Source organism: Chiloscyllium plagiosum, unplaced genomic scaffold (assembly GCF_037043375.1).
Source record: "Chiloscyllium plagiosum isolate Xiang-an unplaced genomic scaffold, Cpla_swu_hap1 HiC_scaffold_47, whole genome shotgun sequence".
In the NCBI taxonomy this organism is placed as follows: Eukaryota; Metazoa; Chordata; class Chondrichthyes; order Orectolobiformes; family Hemiscylliidae; genus Chiloscyllium; species Chiloscyllium plagiosum.
Window position 1 is genome coordinate 13067875 of NW_028270185.1, and position 26741 is coordinate 13094615.

The 26741-nt window shown below is 41.8% G+C and overlaps 1 protein-coding gene and 1 long non-coding RNA gene across 2 annotated transcripts in view; both read right to left on the reverse strand.

The window, feature by feature from the left end:
- Positions 1–328: 328 nt before the first annotated feature.
- LOC122542946 (uncharacterized) lies at positions 329–2960 on the reverse strand. The gene is made up of 2 exons (XR_006309891.2): positions 2881–2960; positions 329–1177 (listed from the first exon to the last, which is right to left on the reverse strand). It is a non-coding gene; the product is annotated as an uncharacterized LOC122542946 (long non-coding RNA).
- A 5623-nt stretch (positions 2961–8583) lies between these two features.
- The window catches only part of LOC122542842 (transforming growth factor beta-3 proprotein-like), a 46641-nt gene continuing 28483 nt past the window's right edge, over positions 8584–26741 (reverse strand). Inside the window, exons 3-7 of the mRNA XM_043680932.2 lie at positions 25634–25748; positions 21633–21716; positions 21068–21206; positions 19779–19935; positions 8584–16156 (exon numbers count right to left, since the gene is read on the reverse strand). Of these exons, the coding sequence (XP_043536867.2) occupies positions 15998–16156; positions 19779–19935; positions 21068–21206; positions 21633–21716; positions 25634–25748 (654 nt within the window). The 3' untranslated portion in view covers positions 8584–15997. The remainder of the gene's footprint in view (positions 16157–19778; positions 19936–21067; positions 21207–21632; positions 21717–25633; positions 25749–26741) is intronic.

A 26741-nucleotide genomic window follows, 5' to 3' on the forward strand; every position in this document is an offset into this window, starting at 1 on the left:
GAATAGTCTACTCCTGATATATGTTCCTATATACCAGAGGGCAGAATTAAATGAAGGCTGATAGCTTAAAATATTCCCGGGCTTGAGAAGATTACAAAGGTAGGGAATGGACAAAGTCACAGAAATTTGAAAGCTAAGATTAGGATTCCAAAATGAAAGTGCAGCTGGACCACAAACCAATAGAAAGTCAATGAATGATTGGAATATAAGGCACTCCTTTAATTTATTGAGTATTCAAAAATCTTGAGGCGTCTGGACAGAGTGGAAAGGAAAACATTGTTTGTACTCAAAGCACATGGAGTATAAAGACCAGCAAGACCAGATGGGCCAAGATTTAGATCTAGGTTTTATTGTTATATTTACTCAAGTACTGGGTACAAGAATACAATGAAAAGTATACAATGTCACCATACATGGTGCCATCTTAGGTACAAAGTACCCAGGTACAAATCTTATTTCTTATTTCTCTATTTCTGTAACTAAGTAATAACATGCAGCACTATAGTCTTCTCAGCATAAAAGTAAAAAGAAGAGAAATAAAGCTGTACATCTCTATGATTCTATGACTCAATGTCAAACATTACAGTCCTTTCTTCAGCTGTGGCTCTAATGATGCTCCAAACCTTCCAAGAGGGTTCTCTCTCCCTCACGCTGGGCATGCTTTCATCCATGCTGGGCTAAGACCTGTCTGGGCATGCCAGGCTTCGCTGCCACTCACCACTTGCTGATTGTCACTCTCCCCATTCCTCGCAGCCGTCATCCTTCGCCGTTGGCCACTGCTAATGCCAGTCACCAATCGAGGACGCTGCCATCAAGGCTCACACTAGGCCCCAGCCACTACCAAGCTCTGGCTCCACAGCTCCAGTTTTACAAATGTTCGAGGTCTGCGTTTGGCCTACTCTCCTCTGCACTCGGCCTACTCTCCTCCCCGCTGGGTTTGCTTGAGGTCACACTTGATCTATTCTCCTCCACACTTGGCTTAACTCTCCTCCACGCTAGGCTCACTTGAGGTCCATGCTAGGCCTACTCTCCTCTGCACTGGTGTTGCTCGAGGTACATACTCAGCCAACTCTCCTTTGCGTTGGGCCTACTCTCCTCCATGCTGGGCTTGTTGAGGTTCATGCTGGGTCTACTCTCCTCCGCACTGGTGTCGCTCAAGGTCTGCCGCAGTTGCCATCTGAGCTCAAGAGGTAAGTAAGGAAAATAAAAGACAGTAAAAAACGAAAAGAGCAAGAAAAATAGACTGAGTGGGCAATCTCTGGCACAGGAGCCCTACTCCGCCACCATCTGGAAGTGGCCAAGTGCTGTAAATATCTATATGTACCCACAAGAGGGTAAAGAATTGGATTCTTAAGTCTGCAGGGGAAATCTCTGTGGACAATCTTAGAAAAAAAATTGAGATGCCTTACACAGCCATTCGCTGCTGAATCCACTCAAGGGGTTAAAAGGCACAGAATACGCCAAAATCTGAAATGCAGAATGGGACTTCAGTGCATCAGATTGTGCAGAATTAGTGAGAGAGACACCAGCAGTCCTATGATGACACCTCACATCAGTGAGTGAGCTCGGGGCAAGCAGCAGCTTGTTCTGGCAACAAGAGGACCAGAATGTAACTTGTTGGCAGGGCCTTGGTATGCATTGAGGGAACAGACAGATAACAAACAAGTTGAGAAAGAGCGAAAACAATTATAATTATATATATATATAGCTATAAATATATATACAAAAGAATTATGTGCGTCAATGTACATATAATAAACAAGTACCATATAGGCGTTTAGACATCCAGCTCTGCAAAAGCAAAGTTTCCCCCCACTCAGTCCCATTAACTTTTGGGAGGAGGGAAACCATTATTTTGGGTCCCTGCCAGAAAATCTACTCCCGAACCATTGACTCCATCTTCCCAGCAACTGTCTGATGCAAAAGAATCAGCCTATTTGCAACCTTGGAGTCGTAACTGGTCCCATGATGACCCTACATTCACAAATACACACCTTCAACTGAATAGCTTGTATCTACCCGATGACTGTCCACCCCCTCCTCAGCTACTTCAGGCTGGATTATTCAAAAGCGCTCTAGTACACATACTCTATAAACCCGAGGTCAGCAGAAACTCTGTCACTTGTGTCTTAGCTCACACCAAGTCTCATTCGGCTAAATGTCCCCTGAACTCACTAATTTATATTGGCTCCTGTGCCAGCTTGCTAACAAGTTCATTCACGTGCCTGAGCTTCCTAATTTATACAGATTCTCAATCAGGCAACTTTGTTTAGAAGATGGTCTTTCTTCAAGAGGGGGCACAGATTTACGTAATTAGCAAAAGGGATACCAGGGGAAATATCCTTCATGCAGGGTGTGGTAAAGCACTGCCTGAATGTGTGGAAGAAACAAGTTCAATCAAGACTTTCAAAATGGAAATGGACTGTAATCTGGAATGGAAGAACGCGCAGGATTACCGGAAAAAGGCTGGGAGAATGGTTCCAGATAAATTGCTCATTCAGAGGGCTAAGCGACCTGTTTCTACACTGTAAACTGATCTGTTATCTTGTCTTGGGGGATCTTTGCCTTGAATGTCAGGACAAGATCCAAATCACATGTTCACACTCAAAGACTGGAGCTTGCCAGCACAGAGAACGACGAGGACAAATAATCGGGACTCACTTCAGGGAAAGCAAGACAAGCAGTTGAGAGAAGATAGGAATAGAGGGTTCATATGATAAATTCAAATAGGAGAAAAATACAAGAACGCCCGGGTGGAACATGTCACCGATACAGGCTGATTGGGCCGAATGCCCTGTTTCCGTACCGTATATCCTAGGTAAACATTTTAGACATTAATCAGATCCCCAATATTTAAATATAAACTAGCCGCTCAGTTACCTGCAGTAAATAACTGCCACTTTCACCAGAAATAATTCACTCGCCAACCGCCGGGAAAGCACCTGGAGCAGCAGCCATTTTGTTCGCGTGACCGCTCCCGCGTGTCAGCGGACCGTTAACACCTTTGACCCCGAGGACAGGCTAAACGCCCTTCGATCCATTCTTCACCCAACTTGCTTTATAATAGATAATTCCCCTCTGGGCTGGGAGACGAGCTGCCTCCCTGTTCCATCGGAAATTCTTCATTTTTTTTTCTCCTCTAGGCACCATTGGAGCTGCCAATTCCTCCTTGGCTTCCACCTGATTCCACCATGGGCCAGATCTTCTCAGGAAAGGCCGTGTAGGTCATGTACTGGCCGAGATCTGATATTTCGAATCAAGCGTTTGGGAATGTGAGCAGAAACTGATTCTCAACAAACACAATGAATACACAGTCTGTTGGTGGGGCTATTAGTTATTCCGAACACAAGGGATACATTGCACCAAACACAGTGTCAGAATTCAGATCAAGAACCAAGATGGGCCAACCAGCCTGATTCTGTACTGTTAACAAGTCTGTGATCTTATACTGGGGGATCTCTGCCTTGATCCATGATGAAAGTCATGACAAGATCCAAATCACATCATCAGCCTTCAAGATCCTGTCTATCTTCTCACGACGGCCTATAAGATTTACTGGCACTACTCAAAGAGCACACAAGAAGCTGACACCATCTGGGATAAAGAAACCACTAGATTGGCACCATGTCAACATTCACTCAGTGCTCAGTAGCAATAGTATGTATACCAGCTGCAAGATCCACTGCAAAAATTCACCAAGACTTAGACAGTACTTTCCAAACTCATGACTTCTACCATACAAAAGGACAAGTGCAACATATACACGGGAACCACCACCAGCAAGTTCTCCTTTAAATCACTTACCATCCTGACTTGGAGATAATCAGCGTTCTTTTGATAACACTGGATCAAAATTCTCAAACTCCCTCTCGAATGACATTGTGGGTCTTCCTACATCAAATGGTCTGCAGCACCAACTTTTCAAGGGCAGTTTGGAATGGTAAATTAATGCTGGCCCAGCCAGCAATGCCCACATTCCATGAATGATTTTTTTTCAAAAAATGCTGATCATCGTCCTGAACCAATATTTATCCTTCTGCATCATTACAGCAGTGCAGTTTGTGGGAGCTTGCTGTCCAAACATTGGTTTCCTGCAATGACAACAATGGCTACATTGCAAAAGTACTTCACTGGCTGCAAAGCACTTTGGGAGATCCTCAGAATGTGACAGACTGCTATAGAAATGCAAAACTCTCATTTTTATATTAGCTGGCCTCCAATACATCAAATCCTGTAATTTTTCTTTAAACTTACAATCTCGTATTCATGCAGTCATTAGGCTCTGCTTCCCAGTGACAGTCCTGCATGCAGTCTCTTACGCACTGAAACACCTCCCTGGGAGAAGCAACAACAGTGGATTCAAGTGGCCTTCTTCAAGATTTTGTTCATCCCAGTTGCAGCTCCAAGGTGGGTTGCAGCCGAAGATAAAGAGTCCCTCCTTTTTTTGATTCTTCCATGAGAGATTGGCATCGCTGACAAGGCCATCACTTGCTGCCCATCCTTGGGCGGGGGTGGGGTTGGGGATTGTTACTCAGCTGTTTTAGAGGGCACCTAAGAGTCTGGAGCTCTGGACAGTGATAGTGGTGGCTCCAACAATTTTTCCATCCCCAGAAATATCACTCTACCTCCAGCTATTGATGATAATCAACTTATGAGTTGTGAAAGTGTCATAGGGGCTCTTGTGCAGTGGTAGTGTCCAACCTCTGTGCCACGAAGCCTGGGTACAAGCCCCACTTTCTCCAGAGGTGTCACATAATGTCTTGTTGATTAGAAAACTTCTATGAACACACTATCTTAAGTTGTCAAGTTCTGGAGTGGCGTTGCAACTTAGAGCATCTAGTTCAGAGGCAGGGACATTAACCACTATACCATAATACCTCCTTAAGTACACAATTATAATTTAAAATACTCATCGAAAGTTACCACATCGATGGAGGCCATTCAGTCTATCATATTTGCACTGAAAAAATTCTCTTTGTGTCATTCTCTTATGTTCCCCACTGCACATTATTCCTTTGCAGATAATGGCCCACATTCCTCACAAAAGCCTCGACTGAATCTGCCTTCACCATACTCTCAGCAGTGCATTCCAGACGTAACCACTCGCTGCATGAGAATGTTTTTACTCCTGTCTACATTGCTTCTTTTGCAGGTAACTTAAATCTGTGCCTTCAACTATTCTATCAATAGATACAGTTTGTCCCTGCTTGCTCTTTTCAAACCCCACATGATTTCAAACACTGGGATCAAATCTCCTTTCAGACTTCTCCAAGGAGAACAGTCCCAGCTTCTCTAATCTGTGGAAACATTCTCGGAAATCTCTAATGCTGTCACATCTCTCTTAAAATGAAGCGGATACAACTTTATTCATTCATGGGATTGGGCGTCATTGGCTTGTCCATCCCTAATTGTCCAGTTAGCAGTCAGCTACATTACATTGGGCCTGGAGTCATGTGAAGATCAGACCTGGTAAAGTTGGCAGCCTTTCTTCCCTGAACCAAATGTTACATTAATAATCTGGATGAAGGAACTGAGGGCATTGTTGCTACATTTACAGATGATTTAAAAAATGAATGGAGGGTTGACAAAGTGGGGAGGCTGCAAAAGGACTTGGACAGATTGGGTGAGTGGGCAAAGAAGAGGCAGATGGAATACAATGTGGGAAAGTGTGAGATTATGCACTTTGATTGGAAGAATAGAAATGTAGACTATTTTCTAAACAGGGAAAGGCTTTGGAAATCTGAAGCATACATGGATGTGGGAGTCCTGGTTCAGGCTTCTCTTAAGGTTAACATGCAGGCTCAGTTGACAGTTAGGAAGGCAAAAGCAGTATGAGCATTCATTACAAGAGGGCTAGAATATAAAAGTATTGCTGAGGCTGCATTTGGAATATTGTGAGCAGTTTTGGGCCTCATATCTAAGGAAGGATGTGCTGGGGTTGGAGGTGTCCTGTGGATGAAGGGTTTGTTATATGAAGAGTGTTGAGGTCTCTGGGTCTGTATTCAATGAAGGGATCTCATTGAAATTTACAGAACTTTGAGAAGCCTTGATAGACTGGACATAAGAAAATGTTTCCACTAGTAGGAGAGACTAGGATCCAAGGGCACAGCCTCAGAATGAAGGACAATTCTTTAGAATTGAGATGAGGAGGAATTTCTTCAGCCAAAGGATGGTGACTCTTTGGAATTCATTGCCACAGAGGGCTGTGAAGGCCAAGTCATTTAGTGTATTTAAGACAGAGATAGAGAGATTCTTGATGAGTAGTGGTTTCAAAGGTTACAGGGAGAAGGCAGGAGAATAAGTTTGAGAAACATATCAGCCAGGATCAAATGATGGAGCAGTCTCGGTGGGCCAAATGGTCTAATTCTGCTCCTATATCTTATGGTTTTTTATGACAACTGACAATGGTTGACATTAGACTAACTTATTTTTCCAGTTTTTTTTATTGAATTCAGATTTCACCATCTACCGTGGTGGGATTTGAACCAAGTCCCCAGAGCATTAATGTGGGGCTCTGGATTACTAATCCAATGACATTACCACTACCTCTTCTGACTGAATGCAATATTACAGTTCATGCTGAAGCAGTGTTTTATATAGGTTTAGCATACATTCCTTAAGATGGAGTTCTGATCAGACCAGCTCTGAAGCAATGCCTTCAGTTCTGTTCAATAAGCATATATAGGCCTTGGAGAGGGTGCAGTTCAGACTCACCCATATAAACATAGAATTACAGAAGTGTTATAGTGCAGAGGAGGCCATTCAGCCCATCACTTAAAACAATTAAATCATGAGAATAAATTGTGTGGACTTAGCTTGAGTTCTTTCAAGTATTGAAGATTCTGGGGTAATTTAATGAATGAATTTAAGGTGAAGAAAAACTATTTCCTCCGGTGCATGTAGCCAAGAACAGGAAATTAAATCATAAAATTAGAATTAGTCTGCTGAGTGATACAAACAAAAGAATTAGTAATAGAAGTTGGCCACTTTTTCTCTTCCAGCCTGCTCCTCCGCTGCATGTCAAAAATCTATACATCTCTGCTTTTAAAATATTTGAAGACTCTGTTTCCACCCTTTTGAGAAAATGAGTTAGAAAACTTTGTGACCCTCTGGGAAAATATTCTCTTTATCTGTATTGAATGGTCAATCCCTTTTAAACTCTGACCCCTCATTCTTGATTCTCTTACAAGAGGAAACATCCTCTCCACTTCCTCCCTGTGGGCACCCCTCATGACCTTATATGTTTCAGTCAAGTCACCTTCTACTCTTCTAAACTCCAGTGGATACAGGCCTAGCCTGTCCAACCCTTCCTCAAAAGACAAGCCATTCATTTCAAATATTAGTCTAGCAGATCTTCTCTGAACTGCTTCCAACACACTTTCTTTAATAAGGTGACAATACTGTATTCAAGATTTGATTTCCCTATTTTTGTATTCAATTCTAATTAGAATAAAGAATAATATTCTATCAGATTAGATTCCCTACAGTGTGGAAACAGGCCCTTCAGCCCAACCAGTCCACACCAACCCTCCGAAGAGTAACCCACCCAGACCCATTTCCTTAATGCACCTAACACTATGACCTGCACATCTTTGGACTATGGGAGGAAACCGGAGTACCCGGACAAAACCCACACAGACACAGGGAGAATATGCAAACTCCACACAGACCAAGGCTGGAATTAAACCTGGGACCCTAGTGCTGTGAGGCAACAGTTCTAACCACTGAGCCACCGTGCCACCCTATTAGTTTTCCTGATTGATGTCAAGCAGCACGCTTACGCAAAAGGTGGTGGTAATCTGGAAATCTATCCCTTGAAAAGAGCAATTAGGCATGCCTCTGTATTCCAGTTCAAATTTTCTAAGCCATTGATAAGGGTTATGCAACCAAGGTAGTTAAATGGTGTTAAGATACACAGCAAGCATAATTTCATTCCATTACAGAACAGATTTGATGGACTGAAAGGCCTATATAGCTCTGAGAACTCAAGGCCCACTTTAAGGTCATATATTCTGAGCTCATTTTGACATATTTCCATAACAAATTTTATTTCTGAAGAAGGGTCACTGAACCCAAAACTTTAGCTCTGATTTCTCTCCACACATGCTACCAGATCTGCTGAGTTTTTCCAGCAATTTATGTTTGTGTTTCTATTTCCATGTGTGTTATGGAGTCAGAGCTGGAAATGTGTTGCTGGAAAAGCGCAGCAGGTCAGGCAGCATCCAGGGAACAGGAGAATCGACGTTTCGGGCATAAGCCCTTCTTCAGGAAGTCACCCCATGTAAGCTGATTATGCTCTTATTAACTCCTACACTACAGTGCCCCTGCTTGTTTGGAGTGTGCAAGAAAAGTGTGACAAGTTTACATGTGTAGTTACTATTATAAATATTGATATAAAAATTTATAAGGAAAGAAAACTGGTAGGATGTATATGCAGAATGAAGTGGTGGATATTTCATCGCAAGCCTAGACAGAGCCTTGATGAAGTCTCAGGTAAAGTATCTGTAAAAGTTTTACTTGCAGAAAGTCAGTATGTTGAGTGTAGGAGACATGTGTGGTGTTTGGAAAATAAAGACAGGTATCTGGAGGCATTAGTAAAATTCTTTATTCACTATTTACATTGTGGTTCTATACATTGCAAACATTCAAAACACAGAGGGCAATACCATTGACATGAGACGACAGGAACTTTGATAATACTGAACCAATGCACAACTTGAGGGATCAAAGATTGGTTACACTGAGTATCTAAACAAACCAGTGACTGTGTTTGGTTAGTCATGAAACACCACTGTGTATTCTTGGAAAATAAAAATCAAAAGTCAGGGTGTACATTTTTGCAAAGAAACCACTGCATCTTAGATCAAGTGGGGATGGGTGGGGACACTGTTTTTAAAGTCTATAAACCTTCAGTAATCATCTATGCTATATGAATACAAACACAAATCATTTTAATTTGGGGATGCAGATGAAAAAAGGCAGCTCACATCTGGGGTGTGGTTTATGTATGAGCAAATACAGTAGATCAGCCTCTTTCTGTGCAGTCACTGGCTGTCTGGACCCCATGAGAAAGCCACACAGCCACACACACATACACACACACACAGACACACCCCAAACAAATGTACAGCATTATAAAAGTTTTCAGAATTTCCTCATTTCAAAAATATTACTACATGTCAAACTCTTAGTGCAATTCTAAAAGAATCAAAATTTTGGCTAGGTCAGAGACCTAATGAGGAATATTCCCTCTGATTCACCCAGCACGATCAGATTAAAGAAGGGACATTTACTTTTTTGTTGTTGGCTCTTTTACCCTCCTCTGCCCCCCAACACCAACACCAACAACCACGTTCCCTTGCCCAATAAGCTGTGCACATTGAGCCTTGAGCCTGACTATGTGTCCCAACTGCTCATTGGCTTTTATGACCAACTGAAATTGCCTCTTTGCCACTACAGCAGCTTGGGAAACACTGCCAGACCGAAAGTCTGAAGAAGCACTTCCGCAAGACAATCGAAAATTTGACTCTCATCCTATTCTCTGTTTACAATATCATGCCAAGACATTTTGGCACAAAAACTGAAGCATTCAAGAAGGCATTGGATGATTATTTGGATAGAAATAGTGTGCAAGGGGAAAAAAAAGCAGTGGATTAGCTCTAGGTAGTGATGCTTATTTAATGAGCTGTTGCATGGCTTCTTTCTGCACTGTAACAATTCTGTAATTCTGAAAAATGTTCACAGCTCTCAATACTTGGATCAAAGTTTGAACTCATTAAAACTAAACAGTGAGGAAAAAGAAGAGTTGGATGGGCTCTGAGCTCAACTAAGTCATCAACACTGACTTTCTTATCACAGCCCCAAGACCAACCCAAGCTCCCATGATGGGATTTGAACCTTAAAAATGATGCTTTAGATTTCAGAATTCTATAACTAAAAATGACTTTAACATTGAGAATACATATTGGGTACAGTGCTGCTGTCCCATACATTCTAGAAAGGGGCCACATTAGAAATCCTCTTCATGGGCCTTTTAAAAAATAATTTCTGACCAACCTGTTCAGTGATATTATTATACAGCTCTATACATCCAGACCTCCTGGCTCAGAGGGAGGGACACAACTGCTGTGCCACAAGATACCAATATGGGCTTTCTTTTCCCTCAAATATCCCTTAGTTCACAGCTGCACTCAATATTGTTTCCACATCGAGTTCCTGTCTCAGTAATCATATCAATTGAAACAACCTATAAATGGAATCAAAGTAGTAAAGAAACCTCAAGAGATACAATCTAGCTTGATGTATTGTGTCCACTGATTTTCTCGCTTATGGTCTTTCCTGGGTTCATGTTGTGGATGGTAGAAGAATTTCCATTTAAATTGAGTCTGCAAGGATCACTGAACTTCTCAAACCATTTTACAGCCATTGAGGTATGTTTTAGTAGAGTTACTGTTGAAATATAGGACATGAGGCAGCTAATTTGTGCACAGCAAGCTCCCATGAACAGCAATGGGGGAATGATCGGATACTCCATTATGATGTTACTCAAGGAATAGAGTCATAGAATAGATATTAGCCAGGACATTGGGGAGAGCTGAAATATCCAGCCAAGCATGCAGGTAGATGCAGTTTCAGTTTAATGTCTAAACTGAAAGACGGTACCTGGGACAGCGCTGTGCTCCCTCAGTACTGCACTGGAGAATCAGCATTAATTTGTAAACTGAAGTGCGACTTGAAACCAGAGATTTGTGACTTGGGGGCAAGGTTGCTACCAACCGAACCACAGCTCACATCCTACTGAAAATATTGAGATTTCTGGTTGTGTTGTCAAATAATGAGACTGTCAAGAAAGTTTGTCATGACCCATTATTGTAAAAAGGATTCCATTATATCTACCCAATTACTGTTCATTTGCAGTGAAAGCAGCACTACATCACAGTATTCAGATGGTGGATATGTGCAGTTCCTGCCTGTATACCACCAGCCCTCTTTTTAAAGATATTTACCAAGGGTGTCAGAGATTTTGTTTCAATAAGATTCAAATATAAAAGTAAGGTTATGCCTGTTTGCTGGGTATTATAATTGAGCTTGCAGTTATCTGGGACATTTTTTCACACCCCTAAAATGATCTGTCTACATCAGAACAAACCCACACCTTCTCCAACAGGGCAGACAGCTGGCAAGGTAAACAACACCGATACTGCTTTTAAAATGAAACACTTTACCACCTTCCTCCACATACAAGCAGATGCTGTGTACTAGTGGAGGTTTTGTGCTAGGTTTCCTAAAGCAGGGGAAAGAATGGCTTAGTGATAAGGTTATAACACGATTAATCCTGAGGTTCAGACAATTGTTTGTGGGTCTTGAGTTCATAACCAGCAGGTGAATTTGAATGAAACCTGATCTTAGGTTAAAATATTACCAATTGTTGGGGTGGGGAGAGACATCTGGTTCATTTAGGGAGATTAGATAAGGAAATCTCAATTTCTACCTGGTCTGGTCTATATATGACTCCAGATCTACAGAAATCTAGGTGACTCTTAACTGCACTCTGAAATGGTCTTTGCAAAGCACTCAGTTCAGAAGCAATAGGGGTGGGCTACAAATGTTGACATTGCCAGTCAGTGATGGTCGTGAAAGATCAAATTTGGAAAAAGGTAACTAGTTGACATCAGTCATGGCCTGAGCTATCCATAATCTGAGACACCAAACCATAGATCATTAAACACTTGTCATTAATAGTTCAGTGCTGTCCTTGTCCTGGTAAACCACATTCCAGCTATTGATTGCTTGCTAGAGATACTGATTATAAATAATCTAACAATCCAAGGAAGACTAGGTAGCAATAGACTGACCCCACTTTTGAATCTTTGATGTTATATCTGGAGTTTAGTTTGCTTAGGTTGCCGATAAATAGTTGACATTCTGCCTTGAAATGAAAGTGCATCTGCAGGGCAATTATCCTTCAGTTACTGGAAGTGTCACCTGGGTTCTGTATATGTTAAAGGGTCACAATGGTCTCTGAAACTTGACTGACCAGGGCCTGCTTTTGCACTTCAGCAGGCCTTGACCCTTGCATTTGATGCTTTTCACTTTGGTATCTTTGAGATCACATAACAATAACAAACTACATTTATATAGCACTTCTTAAGCACAGTAAAACTGTCCTGAGGTATTTCACTGAAGTATTAATAGAGAAACTTGGAGAACAACAACAAAATAGCAAAGTGATGATATCTTCGTATCTTCAGAGCTAGTAATCCAGGAGGTCTTGCTAATGATCTGTAGACGTTAGTTCAAATCCCACTGTAGCATCTACTGGAATTTAAATTCAATTTTTAAAAAGGTTCTGTGATTAAAAACTGCCCTCAATAATGGTGGCCATGGCAAGTATAATTAATTGTTATTAAAACCCACCTAGTTCACCAATGCCAGTTAGGGAAGGAAATCTTCCATCCTTACTCGGTCTGGTCTACATGTGACTCAGTGGCTGACTCTTTACCCTCCTCAAAGGGTAATTGGAGATGGGCAATGAATCTTGGCCTTACAGTGATGCTCACATCCCATGAATGAATTTGCATTAAAAACAACTGATTCCAAGTCAGAGGGAAGAGACTAGGCAGAGTTACCAAAGGCTTGGTCAAAGAGGTAGGTTTTAAGAAATGTTGGGAGAAATGTGTTCCAGAATCTAGGATCAAGCCTCAATGGTGGTCAGAAGAAATCAGAGATGTGCAAGAGGCTTAACTTGGAGCAACATCAAGATTTAGGAACATTCTACAGCTGAAGGAGGTACAGACATTGGGAGGGCCCAGGTCTTGGAGGGTTATATACTTGGAAAATCATCAAATAATGCGATTTTACTCTTACAGTCACTTTTGAGTTCAAACAGCCAACTCTTGACCAAACCAAACGCATGGGACATGGTGCCAAACAGGAACTAGCAGCTGCATGTTGGATGGACAAATAAAATGGGGGCAATGTGGTACTCTCAATATACTTTGGTTAGCAATTCAAACTTCCGTCCTCTTGGTGAGATCTTGGTAACAGTAGCAACTGAGCTAATTCAGTAGCAACACAAAGTAATGTTGGGTTACACACTGTTAAAGTCATCACATTCTCTTACAACACCTACACTTGGTTAGATTGAATGGTGTGGGAATAGGCGGGGATGAGAGTCAAAGTAATTAAATCCTTTACATATCTCCACTAATGGGGATAAACAGAGGCATGTTACTAAAGGATTGCCGGTGGTTAGGGCGAAGTTCTACAACTGCATCATTCAATTATTTAACTCAAGAAGACAAGAAAAAGGAGCAGAAGCCCATTCAGCCCTTCAAGTTTGCTCTAACATTCAATCAGATTATTGCAGATCAACTCTACTTTCCTGTGTACAACTTCATAAACTGGGTCTCTCTTGTCAATCAACAATCTGTCTAACTCTGCGCTGAACATATTCAATGACCCAGTCTCTACTGATGTCTGGGGAAGAGAATTCCAAAAGTGAATGACCTACATGGAGAAAAAGAATTCACCTCATTCCACCTTGAACACTGGACATGACATATGTCATCAGTTCCAATGACTTCAGACCTCAACACACACCAAATACAAAGCCATTTGCCAAATGCCAACCCTCTGATGCCTGGAGCTTCCAGGATGTGATTATCAATCTCCAGGACACTGTTGTTTGCAAATCTGGAGAAAAATCATTGATACATCAGGAAGATTGTGGGGTTTTTTTTTGTCATTGTCTTGGCACGTTTCACCTTACCAGATATAAAAATATTGAAAACATGGGAAATAGCTGTTTGGCTGACTGTCAGGTTTCATCCAAATGGCTGAGTCTTTTTTGCTTTCTGATTGGCCTTTCTGCAATGAGGATGGATGTGTTGGACCACCAATGGCTGAAGCCTGGGAGCAAGGGCAAGTCATGTGTGAAACCTCCAGGACTAATATTAATCATTGTTGGCAACCCAAAAAGCTATTAGCCAATGAGTTCATTTTCACTGATCAAATTCATTTTTTTTTCTGGATTATCTATTTGCCTGTCTAAAGTCCCTGATGCTTCTCCTATGTCCTTGTCTGGATTATCTATTTGCCTGTCTAAAGTCCCTGATGCTTCTCCTATGTCCTTGGAAGGCTCCTGCCCTCTGGTTTCTGACTTTTGACCATACAGCAGAAACTCGAGATCTTCAGATTCTTTACCCTTGTTGCTGCTGCCCTGTGATGGGAGATAAATCCAGAACCTTCCATTTGCAGCTGGTTCTGAGTGACAGTGAGAAATTCATAGTACAAAAAATAGTGAAATGGTGATGTAATGGTAACATCACTCGTCCACTAATCCAGAGGCTGGGACCAGTGCTGGGAACAAATTTCCACTAAAACATTAAATTCATTTCATAAAATCTGGAATTGAAAGCTAATCATCAGTAATGTCAACCATGAAATCATTGTTTATTGTAAACACCTGTCAGGTTCACTAAGGTCCTTTAGGGAAGGAAATCTGCCATCTTTACCTAATCTGGGCCCAGATTCTGTTAGAATGATATATACCCTTCCTTAAAGCGCATTAATGAAACCGATGGGTTTTTTTTTTAAAACAACAACTGACAGTAGTTTTACAATCACTGATGCTGAGACTAGCATTCAATTCCAGTTTTATTGATTGAATTTAAATGTCACCACTTGCAGTGGTGGGATTTGAACCGATGTCCCCAAACAGTTAACCGGGGCTGGCTGGTTACTAACCCAGTATCAGTGCCACCATCTCCCTGCAAAGTTCAAACATTGAAACAATCATTTTAAGATGCCCCTACATATCGTCACATGAAGGACATGAAGTTGCATGGATAAGTGGTGGAGATGGAGGACAACTTGTTGAGGGTGTTGTCCGTGCACCAACTTAATCTTCTCAATGTTCAATTCTATCAGAACATCCAAGAATAAGAATAATGGAGGAAAGTTAATCATGAACAAATTCCATCCTTCAACCCAAAAAATACTGTATAAAAAGGAGAACTGATGCACAATTTCATCAAGAAACAATTAGTTTTAGAAACACATACGCTTATTTGGCAGCACGTATTTCTTGAGTCAACATGCCAGATTGAGGCCTTTATCCTGTTTGCAGCCTAAGACCCAGAAATAAATACTCAGAATAGATGGTGTTAACCAGGAGTTTGATTTTCAATCTTCCTGAATAGGCCCATCCTCAAGTCCTTGTTGTCTTGATGAAATCCACTTTTGGTATGTTTTGAAATGGCTTCACAGTCCTCTTCAAGTTAATGTTGGAAGTATTTAGTCTGTCATGGTGTAACCATCTTTTCTCCTGTTGTTATTTTTGTTTTTTGAATCTTTTCTCCTGTCAGGCTAAGGCCTAAGGCCCAACCTTGAGGCAACACACTCATCAAAATGCTGCCCAGGGGAGAATTATAAAGTTCATGTAATGACTCTCTGCCTTTTAATCAGCTGCCTAAAGTTTTTGAACCAGTTTGGGAGGCAGCTGAATCATTTTTTTAAAATGTAAAAGCACAATGAGACACTTCTATTGTGAAGACACTTCTATTATCGGCCCGTGATTCAATGCTGCGTTCAAGGTCAAGAGATCAGGGCCTAGTGTAGAAGGTGGCAATCAATTGAACTACATGGAGCAGATTCTGGGACAAACCAGATTGAAAAGACCCCTAGATTTATAAATTATCAGAACACCGATCATTTAAAAATATAAAAACACTGAAATGCAGTCTCCAACTTAGCTGGAGCTGGAATTCTGGAGCCTGGAACGGTGTAGACATGAGTCAGATTGTCCAGTGTGGTCTGGCAGGAATTAGTGGACAACATTCTGAATATAAAAAGACAAACAGAAAGCCTCTATTTTCACAATTTGACGTGTGCTGAATATGTTCGTGCAGATGTAATCCACCTGGAGGCTTATGAGTTGGTTCGACTTTGGCTCTAGATTTTGCTGGCACTGGACCCTCTTTGCTCGGCTGGACCTTCAACTGCACTTGCATGACTTCACAACCATGTTGGAGAGTTTCTCCACTTTGGGCTGCCGACCCACATAGTAGAGAATAGGCAGAGGTTCCAGGACGTGGGGGACACAGCAAGGAGATGCGGAGCCTCCAGGGTTGTGCAAGTTGTACAGAGCCAAGACCTGTAAAAGAAGGGGAGAGAGAGAGAGAGAGAGGTGGGAACCTCATTAATTTTTTATATGCACAAGCACATGGGCCAGCATTGGCAATGACACTGCCAGGACCAGAGTGGCCTCCAACATGCTGCACCTGAATGGCTTTCATTTGTCCTGCAATGACTGTACGTAGGGAAGATGTTTCCAATAGTGGAGAGACTACAAATAGCAGCTATGAACGTCAACAGTAAATTCAATTGGGAATTCAGGAGAAAATCCATCAGGCAAAAAGTGATGAGAATGTGGTGAAGTAATATTGATGCATTTATGGGGACGGTGGAGAGACAAGGGGTGAAAGGAGTAGATTGGTGGAAAGTATATGTGGGTATAAACAGCAGAATGGACCAGATTGGCTGAATAGCCTGTTTCCTTATAACTCTGTCAAAAACAAATGCAGTTTACCTATCACATAGTTAACAAGCTGTCATGGCTGTAAGAGCACTGTGTGAAATACTTTTGGGCAGTGTCAATTCTGATCTTGGTTCTCAACTTTGTAAACAGTCTTGTATTTAACTCAGTGCTATCCTTGTCCTTGGGGTGTTTGATGAGGACAGTGTAGAGGGTACTTTACTCTGTATCTATCCCCATGCAGTCCATCTCCTGGGTGTGTTTAAGGGGACACTGGAAAGAAAGGTTTAGCTTCAATTTAAAACAACAGGGGATGTTTATTCTGTATTTAACCAGGCGCTGTACTTGTCATAGAGTTATACAACACGGAAACAGACCCTTCAATTCAACTCATCTATTTCTAAACTGATCTAGTCCCATTTGCCAGCATTTGGCCTTTATCCCTCTAAATCCTTCCTTTCATTGTAATTGTATCCAATTCCACCACCTCCTCTATCAACTCATTCAATACATGTACCATTTCACTGCGTGAAAAAGTTCCCTTTTAAATCTTTCCCCTCTCACCTTAAACTTACGCCCTCTACTTCTGGACTCCCCTACTCTTAGAAAAAGACTTTGGCTATCCCCTATCCATGCCCCTCATGATTTTATAAACTTCCAGACGGTCACCTCTCACCCTCTGACCCGCCAGGGAAAGAAGCCCTAGTCAATTCAGCCTCTTCCTCTTGGTCAAACCCTCTAATCCTGGCAACACCTTGTAAATCTTTTCTGAACCCTTTCAAGTTTAACATCTTTCCTATCCTTGGCGCGTTTCATGGGCCAGTGCAGAGAGAGCTTTACTTTCAGTTTAAGTATCCAATCCCAAACTGTTCCTGTCCTGAGAGTGATGAGACAGTGTACAGAGACCTTTACTCTGTATCCACCCTCATGTTTTCCCTATCCTGGAAGTGTTTGATGGCAAAAGTGTACAGGGATCTTCATTCTGTATTTAACCTCTTGCTGTACCTGTTCTGGGAGTTGGGCATAATTTTTAAATTTAGAATTAAGCAGTTAATCAGGAAGCATTTCGTTTCACACAGTAATGAGAATCTGGAACCCTGTCCCTCCAAAATCTGGGGACAATTGAAACTTTAAAGACTGATCCCAATAAATGTCTGTCAGATCGGGGAGTATCTAGCAACAGGGGGCCAACAAGATAAAGGGAGTGACAGTGCAAATGAGCAATGATTTCAGTGAACAGAGTAACATGTTGGAGTGTCTAAATGGCATTCTTCTGTTTCTGTGCAGCAGGCTATCAAAGCTGGTGCCTGGCAACAGAAAGATGCTCATGACCAGCTGGAAAACCCCAGCTCCATCAGAAACAGAAGGCAGTTTGGTTCAAACAGACTACGCTAAGGAAAATCAAATACAATAATGATAGTCGAAGAAATTCCTAGGGATTTCAGTGTGGGGAAAGCCCCCGTATATCTGCAGTATAAAGTTGGTGCACTTGTTAAATTTAGACATATCCAGGCCAAAGTGCTGACAGACTAATGTCAAGGTTACAAAGATCAATCTGTCATTTGCTTTTTCAAATTCCACTTGAATCATTGCTAACATTTAGCTCTCAGCTTCGACTCCTATCATTCTGTTTCAAAGCCACATAAAAGCTACATGCACGGTAGATTTATGCAACTCATGGTCACAATATTCCTTTCAACACAAATAAAAATGTCTCTATGTGTTTCTGTGCCAGTGTGTTCATGACCCTCTGTAAGGGTGTGCGCGTATGTGTTTTTAACTACGTAGTTCAAGATATTAAAGATAACAGGATAATTTGGGCAAAATGTTTTGGATTAAAGTAGCCAAGAATAGCAGAGGAGAAAGTGAGGTCTGCAGATGCTGGAGATCAGAGCTGAAAATGTGTTGCTGGAAAAGCGCAGCACGTCAGGCAGCATCCAGGGAACAGAATAGCAGAGCAGACTTGATGGGCCAAGTGGACTTATCCTGCTCCTATTTTTGATGTTTCAATGTATCAGTGTAGATGTGTGCCTCTGTGCCAGTGCATCCTTTTATTGTGGACAAGTGGCTCTGTGCCAGTGTGTACAGATTTCTGTGTGTCCATCCATCACATTGAAGGAATATAAACCACCCATCATCATTCTGCATTGAAACAAACCTCTTCTCTCCCCCGAGAAAGCCATAATTAAAAAAGGGGTTTCAAACCCAAATCTTTATCGAAAATAAAGTATTCAGCAGTTTAAGCTTTCTGAGTAGCATAATTTTGAATGCTCAGAATGGAAATTAATCAATAGGGAATTTCCATTCACCACAGGCCTTCCCTTTCAGATGCCTGACTACTCAGTGTCTAACCCCTAGTCAGCTCGAATCAGCCTTCATTATTTTATCTACAGGTTTCAGGATGAGCCCATCCTTCCTGTTCACAGCAGTGGCTGTTTGCAGAGGCCAGCTTATAGCCTTCTGTTGCAGGCTGAAGATGTCATATTGTCAATCAAAAATGCTGGACATCAGTTAAATATTGTACCATTACCCATTTCACTCTTCTCACTATCTGCAAAAGGCACAAGAGTTTGGAACGGGTGCAGAGGAGGCCTCAGGATTAATTCCCAAATTTAAAATTGCCAGCTGGACTCATCGACTTGGACCTGACACCAGGCGATTTCATTGAGACTTGTAAGATAATGATGAGAAAACATTGTGTGGGTATGGATAACCTTTTCAACTTATTAGGTTGGAAGGAATCAGTGTCACATTTCAAAGTTGTGGAAGGGCAGAACCATGTGAGTATCTTAAGTGGATGTTCAAAAAATATGTGGAAATAAATGAGGTCCATAAAATCACCTAGATCCAACTGGAATGTTGCTCTGTGCTGTGACGGTGGGGGAGCATGTGGCAGAGTGAATGTGACGGTGGGGGAGTGTGTGGAGCACTGTGTGTGATTGTGGAGAAGTCTGCGGGGGAGTGAGCATGATGTTGAGAGAGTGTGTGGGGGAGTGAGTATGACGGTGGGGGAGTGTTTGTCGAAACAGTGTTAAGGGATTGTGTACCGGAACTGCTGCTATTAATTACACTAAAGGCAGAACAAAACTGATGTAGTGAGCTGTTGTACGTGTGAATTTTGTAGGTTCTCGTAGCCAAGAATAGCAGAGTAGACTTGATGGGCAAAATGGAACATCCTGCTCCTATTTTTGATATTCCAGTGTATCAGTGTATATGTGTTTGAGATTCTCCTGATACTTACAGTGCTGTACTGGGTGTCTGAGCTCCATATGTATGGACAGGGTCCCATGCAGAAGTTTGCATAATAGCCTTTAGGCTCATGGATCCACTTCCAGTTGAGATCCTTTCGGAAATCAATATACATGCGCCGTACACAGCAGTTCTTCTCCTCAGCAGACCTATGATGGTGCATATTATAGAGGGTTTTAGCAAAATGCTTTTCTCAGTTCGTCCTCCAGATCAACTGCATGGTCTGAGAATGATAGACTCTTCAATCTAGTCCTCATCCAAAAAACCTCACCTCCTGCCTATTTCCGAAACTTCCGCCAACCCAACAATCCACCAAGATTGCTGCACTCTGCCATTGCTGACCCTTTGTGCATCATCAGTTTTCATTGCTCCATCATTGCTTCAGAGAAGGTGATGGTGCAGTAGTAGTAATGTTACTGGACTAGTAGTGCAGAACCCTAAGAAATATGGTTCAAATCCTGTCATGACAGATGATGAATTTGAACTCAATACAATTCTGTATTGAAAAGCAGGTCTAATAGTGACAATGTAGCCACTGTTGTTTGTTATAGAAGTCCACCTGGTTCACTAATGCCTTTTAGGGAAGGAAATCTGCTGTCCTTACATGATTGTCCCAGTTTGGCACTACATGTGACTTTAGACCCTCAGCAATGTGTTTGACTCTTGATTTTCCCCTTAACAATGAACGCTGGACTTGCATGAATTGAATTTAAAAATTCTTTGGTAGCCTGGAGCCTAAACTTGGGATTCTCTCAGACCTTTGCGCCTTCTTTCTTTCTCTGTCCAATTCGAAATTCTAGCCACTTATACTAATTTCTCCACATGTAGCACAAGGTTTAATATAATCCAATCATAATGCAGTGAAGTACCTTGGGGAGTTTGTACTCCACCAAAGAAGCTATGTAAATTCAAATTATTGTTGTAGTACTTACCAGTTGGCTCCCCTACAACACAAGTGCCAACTGTGGTCCTCAGGTTGGGGCTGAGATCAGCTAATTCTGGGATCTGGAACTTTGTTTAGGAGGAGGAGGGGGCTGTATGATCAACAGCAATTTTCAAACATGAGACTTTTTTAAATGGGGGGTAAGGGTTTCAAGGGATAGAAAAACACATCAGGTATAATCCAGTTCACTCTCAGAATGGGTTTGAGGAGCTGACTGGCCTTCTCCAACTCCAGGACTAGCAGAGTCTAGGGACTGGAGCCGTGGCCATCTGTTTGGATTGAATTGAACGCACCATCACCACCATCACTATTGTTCGGATAGTTAAAGGGACACCTACGCGAAGCAGTAGTCTGTGTCAAGGTCCCGTTTTCTTCTACTGTGAGTGTCAGCCCTGGTCGAAGGGGTGGACATGATAAGGATGTGTGCCATCTTCCGGTTCCGCTTTGCCAGGGCCTGCAAGTCCCCCCTTGGTGACTCTGTCAAACAAAAGAAAGTGATGGAATCCTCCTGAGAGATCATACATCCTGCCCTATCCCTATCCCAATTTCCATTCCCATTCCCCATTCTTGTTCCCATTCCCATGCTCTTTCTACATCCCTGATTCCATATATAAAGTAACAGATAACCAGGAGTGAGTTACAGACTACAGTCTAATCAAGGATTTGATGGCTTTATATAAATTGTAACAGATACCTGGGAGTGTGTTACAGACTTGAATCTAATCGCTCAGTTTAGATTTTTTATGGAATAACCGATACCTAGGAATGAGTTACAGACAGAAAGCTAATTGAAGGGTTCAGGTTGCTAGTCTCTATGAGGAACAAAGTAACAGTTTATTGGAAAAGTAAAATGATCCACATTATCTGGGACAAAGCTACATTACAGTTGGATGGTCTTATTACCGTAGAATTTCAATTGAAGGCTTTTCTTCAGGTTGGAAGACTCACAGGAGCAGTGGACGCTGATCTTCAATCTTTGGTCAGTCTCTGCAAGGAAAGACAGGGTGAGGGAGGAGGCTGTTGTTCGCTGTGTAGAGAAAGTCAAATTCATTGGATAAAAGATTTTATTTTGGGTCACAATGTACACTTAACGAAAATTATTACAGCACAGCCAACAGCGTAAACCAACTGAGGTGTTTTGCAATCAATCCCGTTACAATTCCACACTAGTATTCAGTTCCATGTGTAACTTCTCACATACTGAAGCACTCTGCACTCATATTAGGCAAGAACTGGATCACATTAGTCAGTAATGTTTGTAGCACAGAATTGACCATTTCCAACAAGAGATATTGTATCCGTTGTCCCTTGCCATTACTGAATTCCCTACTGTCAACATCCTGGAGTTCATCAGAAATGTACAGACTTTATTGGTGATCAAAGATAGTCCAGTACCACAGATGAAGCAACTTTCCACATTCAATTCTGGTCTCCCTTCTATAGGAAAGGTGCTGTTAGAAAAGATTTACAAGGATGTTGCTGGATTGGAGGGTTTGAACTATAGGTAAAGGCTGAATAGATCGGGACATTTTCCCTGAAGTGTTGGAGATTGAGAGGTGACCTTATAGAGGTTTACAAAGGGGCATGAATAGGGTGAATAGCCAAGGTCTTTTTCTCAGGGTAAGGGAGTCCAGAACTAAAGGGCATAGGTTTAAGGTGAGAGGGGAAAGATTTAAAAGGGTCCTGAGGGGCAACTTTCTCACCCAATGATGCATGTATGGAATGAGCTCCCAGGGGAGATGGTGGAGGTGGATACAATTGCAACAGTTAGAAGGCGTCTGGATGGATAAATGAATCAGAAGGGTTTAGAGGGATATGGGCCAAATGCTGGCAAATGGGACTGGATCAGGTTAGGATATGTGGTTGGCATGGATTAGTATGGACCAAAGGGTCTGTTAACATGCTGTATGACTCTATGAAAAAGACATGGTGCCCTCAATCAAACTCCAGCATTAACCCCAAACTATCGGTGAATAATAAAGAGCACTTGTATTGTATAGTGCTGTTTCTAACCTCAGGAAATGGAGATTGCATATGAATTGTATTCACTTTTGTAATCCAGGAAATGCAGTAGCTAATGTGCACACAGCAAGCTCCCACAAACAGCAGTGAAATCATATTCAGAAAATCTGTTTTTAGTGATTCCAGTTGCTGGGATAAATATTGACCAGGACATCAGAGGATTCTCCCCATTTCTTTCTCATCGATAACTGCCCACAGGATCTTTTAGATGCAGATCTGATTTAAGGGCAAATAGGGTCTCACTTGAAAGTTGGAATCTGTGACAGTGCAGCACTCCCTCAATACTGCACTGCAGTGGGGGCTGTCATTCAACTCTAATCCGATAATCCGCTCCTGTGCACCTTTCACATATGTGGAAATTCTTGAATCTACAGAAGGACAAATGGTTGATTTGTGGGTTCAGAATATTTATATTTAAAGTATTATGAACATTCTTTCATCACACAGTCTGCAGCTGTACTCAGCAGATGGAAACTTTTAGTTCAAATGACAGGGTTTCTAACATTCTATGGGAAGCAGAAATCCTAGGGATTAAACAAGAATTAGTTAGCATTATTGATCCACACAAACCACAGAACATATTAACTCACAGAGATTCACACACTAAATGCGAGTATGGCACTTGGATTTGGAAGACGCCTGACTCCTAAGCCAATATCCTCATCTGCGCTTGGGAGTGAACATAAAACAGAATAAATAAGAACAAGAAGCCGTGCTGCCCCTCGAGTTCAATGTGATTGTAGTTAATCTTCTATTTCGATACCATTTTTCTGCACTCTCCCATATCCTTAGCTATTTTTAATATCTAGAAATCTATTGATCTTTGTCTTGAACATATTCAATGATGGATCCTCCACAGCTCTTTGGGGTGCAGAATTTGAAAGATTCCAGATCCTCAAAATGAAGAAATTCCTCCTCAGCTCAATCCTAAATGGCCTATTCCTTTTTTTTTTGAGACTGTCTCCTCTGATTCTAGCCACCCAGCCTAGAGGGAAACATTCTGCCTGCATCTATCTTGTAAATCCCTGAAAGAATCTTATTTGAGAATGAGATCATTTCTCATTCATCTCAACTCCAGAGAATACTGGTTCTGGATCAGTGGTGCTGGAAGAGCACAGCAATTCAGGCAGCATCCAACGAGCAGCGAAAACGACGTTTCAGGCAAAAGCCCTTCATCAGGAACCAGAGAATACTGGCCCAGTCTACTTAGTCTTCCCTCATCAGACAATAGCTTCATCCCATAATGACTTTGGTGAACCTTCATGAAGGTGCTGTGGACTACATGGATCATTAAGCATGGTGTCATTGCCCCACAGTGGCATCTCTTTGCAGCCGGTCCCTCACTCCTGGAACCATTCTGGTAAATCCTTTCTGAACATGGTCTAATTCCTTCACATTCTGTCTAAAGTGCAGGGCTCAGAAGTCTTCATCAGATGTTGGAGACCAAACCTGACCTTTTTTTAAATTTTAAAACTCATTCTTCAGATGCAAAAACACATTTATTTATCTTCTCTGATTCCCCAGTGTCCCATCTCCTTCAAATGGCTACAATAACAAACCAACACACCATGAATTTTATTGTTACCTGTGTTTTATACAAAATTATAACTAAATCATTAATCAGATTTCAAATGAACTGTTACACCAGTGACATAACTAATATATCTCTATATCCTGTTAATGACTACCACAGAGGAGAAAGTGAGGACTGCAGATACTGGAGATCAGAGTCAAGAGTGTGTTGCTGGGAAAGCACTCGGGACCCTGCAACCACACAGGATAAATGTGAATTTCACTAGCTTCCTCATTTCTCCTTCGCCCAAATTATCCCAGTCCCAAGCCACCAACTCGGCACTGCCCTCCAGACCTGTCCATCACCTCCTCCTCCCCCCCCCCCCCCCCCCGACCTATCACCTTCTCCCTCTCATTCATCCACCTATTGCTTTCTCAGCTACCTTCCTTTCAACCCCAGCCCCCTCTCATCCCCAGCCCACAAGCCTCATTCCTGATGAAAGGCTTATGCCCGAAATGTTGATTCTCCCGCACCTTGGATGCTGCCTGTCCCACTGTGCTTTCCCAGCAACAAACTCTCAATATTGACTACCACAGAGTAAAGCCAGCTCTACACAATTAAATGCCCAATTTCAGCACAAACTCTCTCTAGACTGTCTCATCGAACACTTCCACAGCAGAGATAGGGTCGAAAATAGATTAAAGCTCCCTCTACACTGTCCCCATCAAACATACCTACACAGGTACAGCAGATACAGTTAGATACAGAGTAAACCTCCATACACACTGTCCCAAACACTCCCAGGACCTGGACAGCACGGAGTTATTTAGAGTGCAAAGCTCTCTCTTTTCTGCTCTAATCATTTCTACTGATTCCCCAATCTCACAGGCACATCCCACACTGAATTTAATGTTACAATGTGCTATGCTGGTCTTTCTTACTCTAGGGGAGATGTTGGCTTGTTGTCAATTTGTAGTTAAGTACAGGTGATCTATGAAAGTGACGCATTGAAACTCTCCAAACCCATTTCATGCTGGATCCACAAGATTAATAATCTTTTCTGCACTGAAATCTGGTGACCACTCTCTTTAAGGAAAAAAAGTCATAACATCAACTAGAAGCGGATTCTTCCTCCTATAAGTGTCTGGGGACTGTAAAGCATTTAGGAGCCTAGCCAGTGTAGCAGGTCAACTATGTGCAAAATAGCTACAGGTCCTACTTGATAACAGTGACTAACCCCAAAATAATTACTCCATTTGTCAACAAGTGTTTCAGCATATGCGGAGGTCATGAAATACACAGTATGAACATAATGCTCCCTCTTTTATTCTCTCTCCGGAAACTGGAGTTCATCTCTGTCTCCTCTTACCTTTATTCAACAGCCACTTTTTCACTGTCTCTGTTACATCAAATGAGATCCACTCTTCTTCCCCCTTGGTTTTCAGCAGGCGGTTGTCTAGATATGTGTTGGTATGTGAATCAACCTGAGTTAAACAGTATGGAAACATCAAGAATAGTCTTGTCTGTAGCATAAAGGCCATAGAACCCCTTCATCACCCATCCATTAGACAATGGGAGTTGGTGGCACAATGGTAATGTCACAGTCTAGTTCATCAGAGGTACATAGGTTCACATTCCGCCAGAGGAGAATTTAACTTAAATTACTTACTAATTATAATTAATACAGATCTAGAATATAAAGTTAAACTCAGTAATAGTGCTATGAAGCCACAGCCGATTGTTATAAAACTCACCTGGTTCATTAATGTCCTCCAGGGAGGGAAATCTGCCATCTTTACCCAGTCTGGCCTACATATGACTCCAGATCCACGGTGATGTGGTTGATTTTTAACTACCCCCTGAAATGGCTGAGCATGCCAATCAATTCAAGCACAATTAGGGATAGGGAACATATGCTGGCCTTGCCAGTGACATTCACATTCCCATGAACAAATGTTTGAAATTGATTTCTGAACAGATCTGAATAAGATTTGTCATCTACAAGATGCAGTACAGCAACTCACCAAGATTCATCTGACAACACCTTCCAAACCTGCCACTTCTACCCTGATATAACGACAGGGCACCAAATACATGGGAACATCACCACCACAAGTTCAGTAAATAAACAGTAAATGCTGGCGGCAGCCAGTCTTATGATAAATAAAAAAAATAGATTGGGACCCCTTTTCCGTTGTAAAGGAATGATCTGATAGAGTTCCTTAAAATCATGAAGAGGTGGGCATAGAAAACCTGCTTTTACTCATGGGAGAAGGTATCTGAAGTGAAGGGGCCATGAAAGATAATAATAACTAATAAATTCAGGAAAACAGTCGTTCTCGGAAAGTAGTCAGATATGGGTCTCCTTATCATAAGGAGGTGAATAGCAAAACAACATGTAAAGGAAGCTTGCTATGTACACAAGGGAAAAAGGAAGAAAAGGTTTTACACATATGTAAGAATATGTAATAATTAAA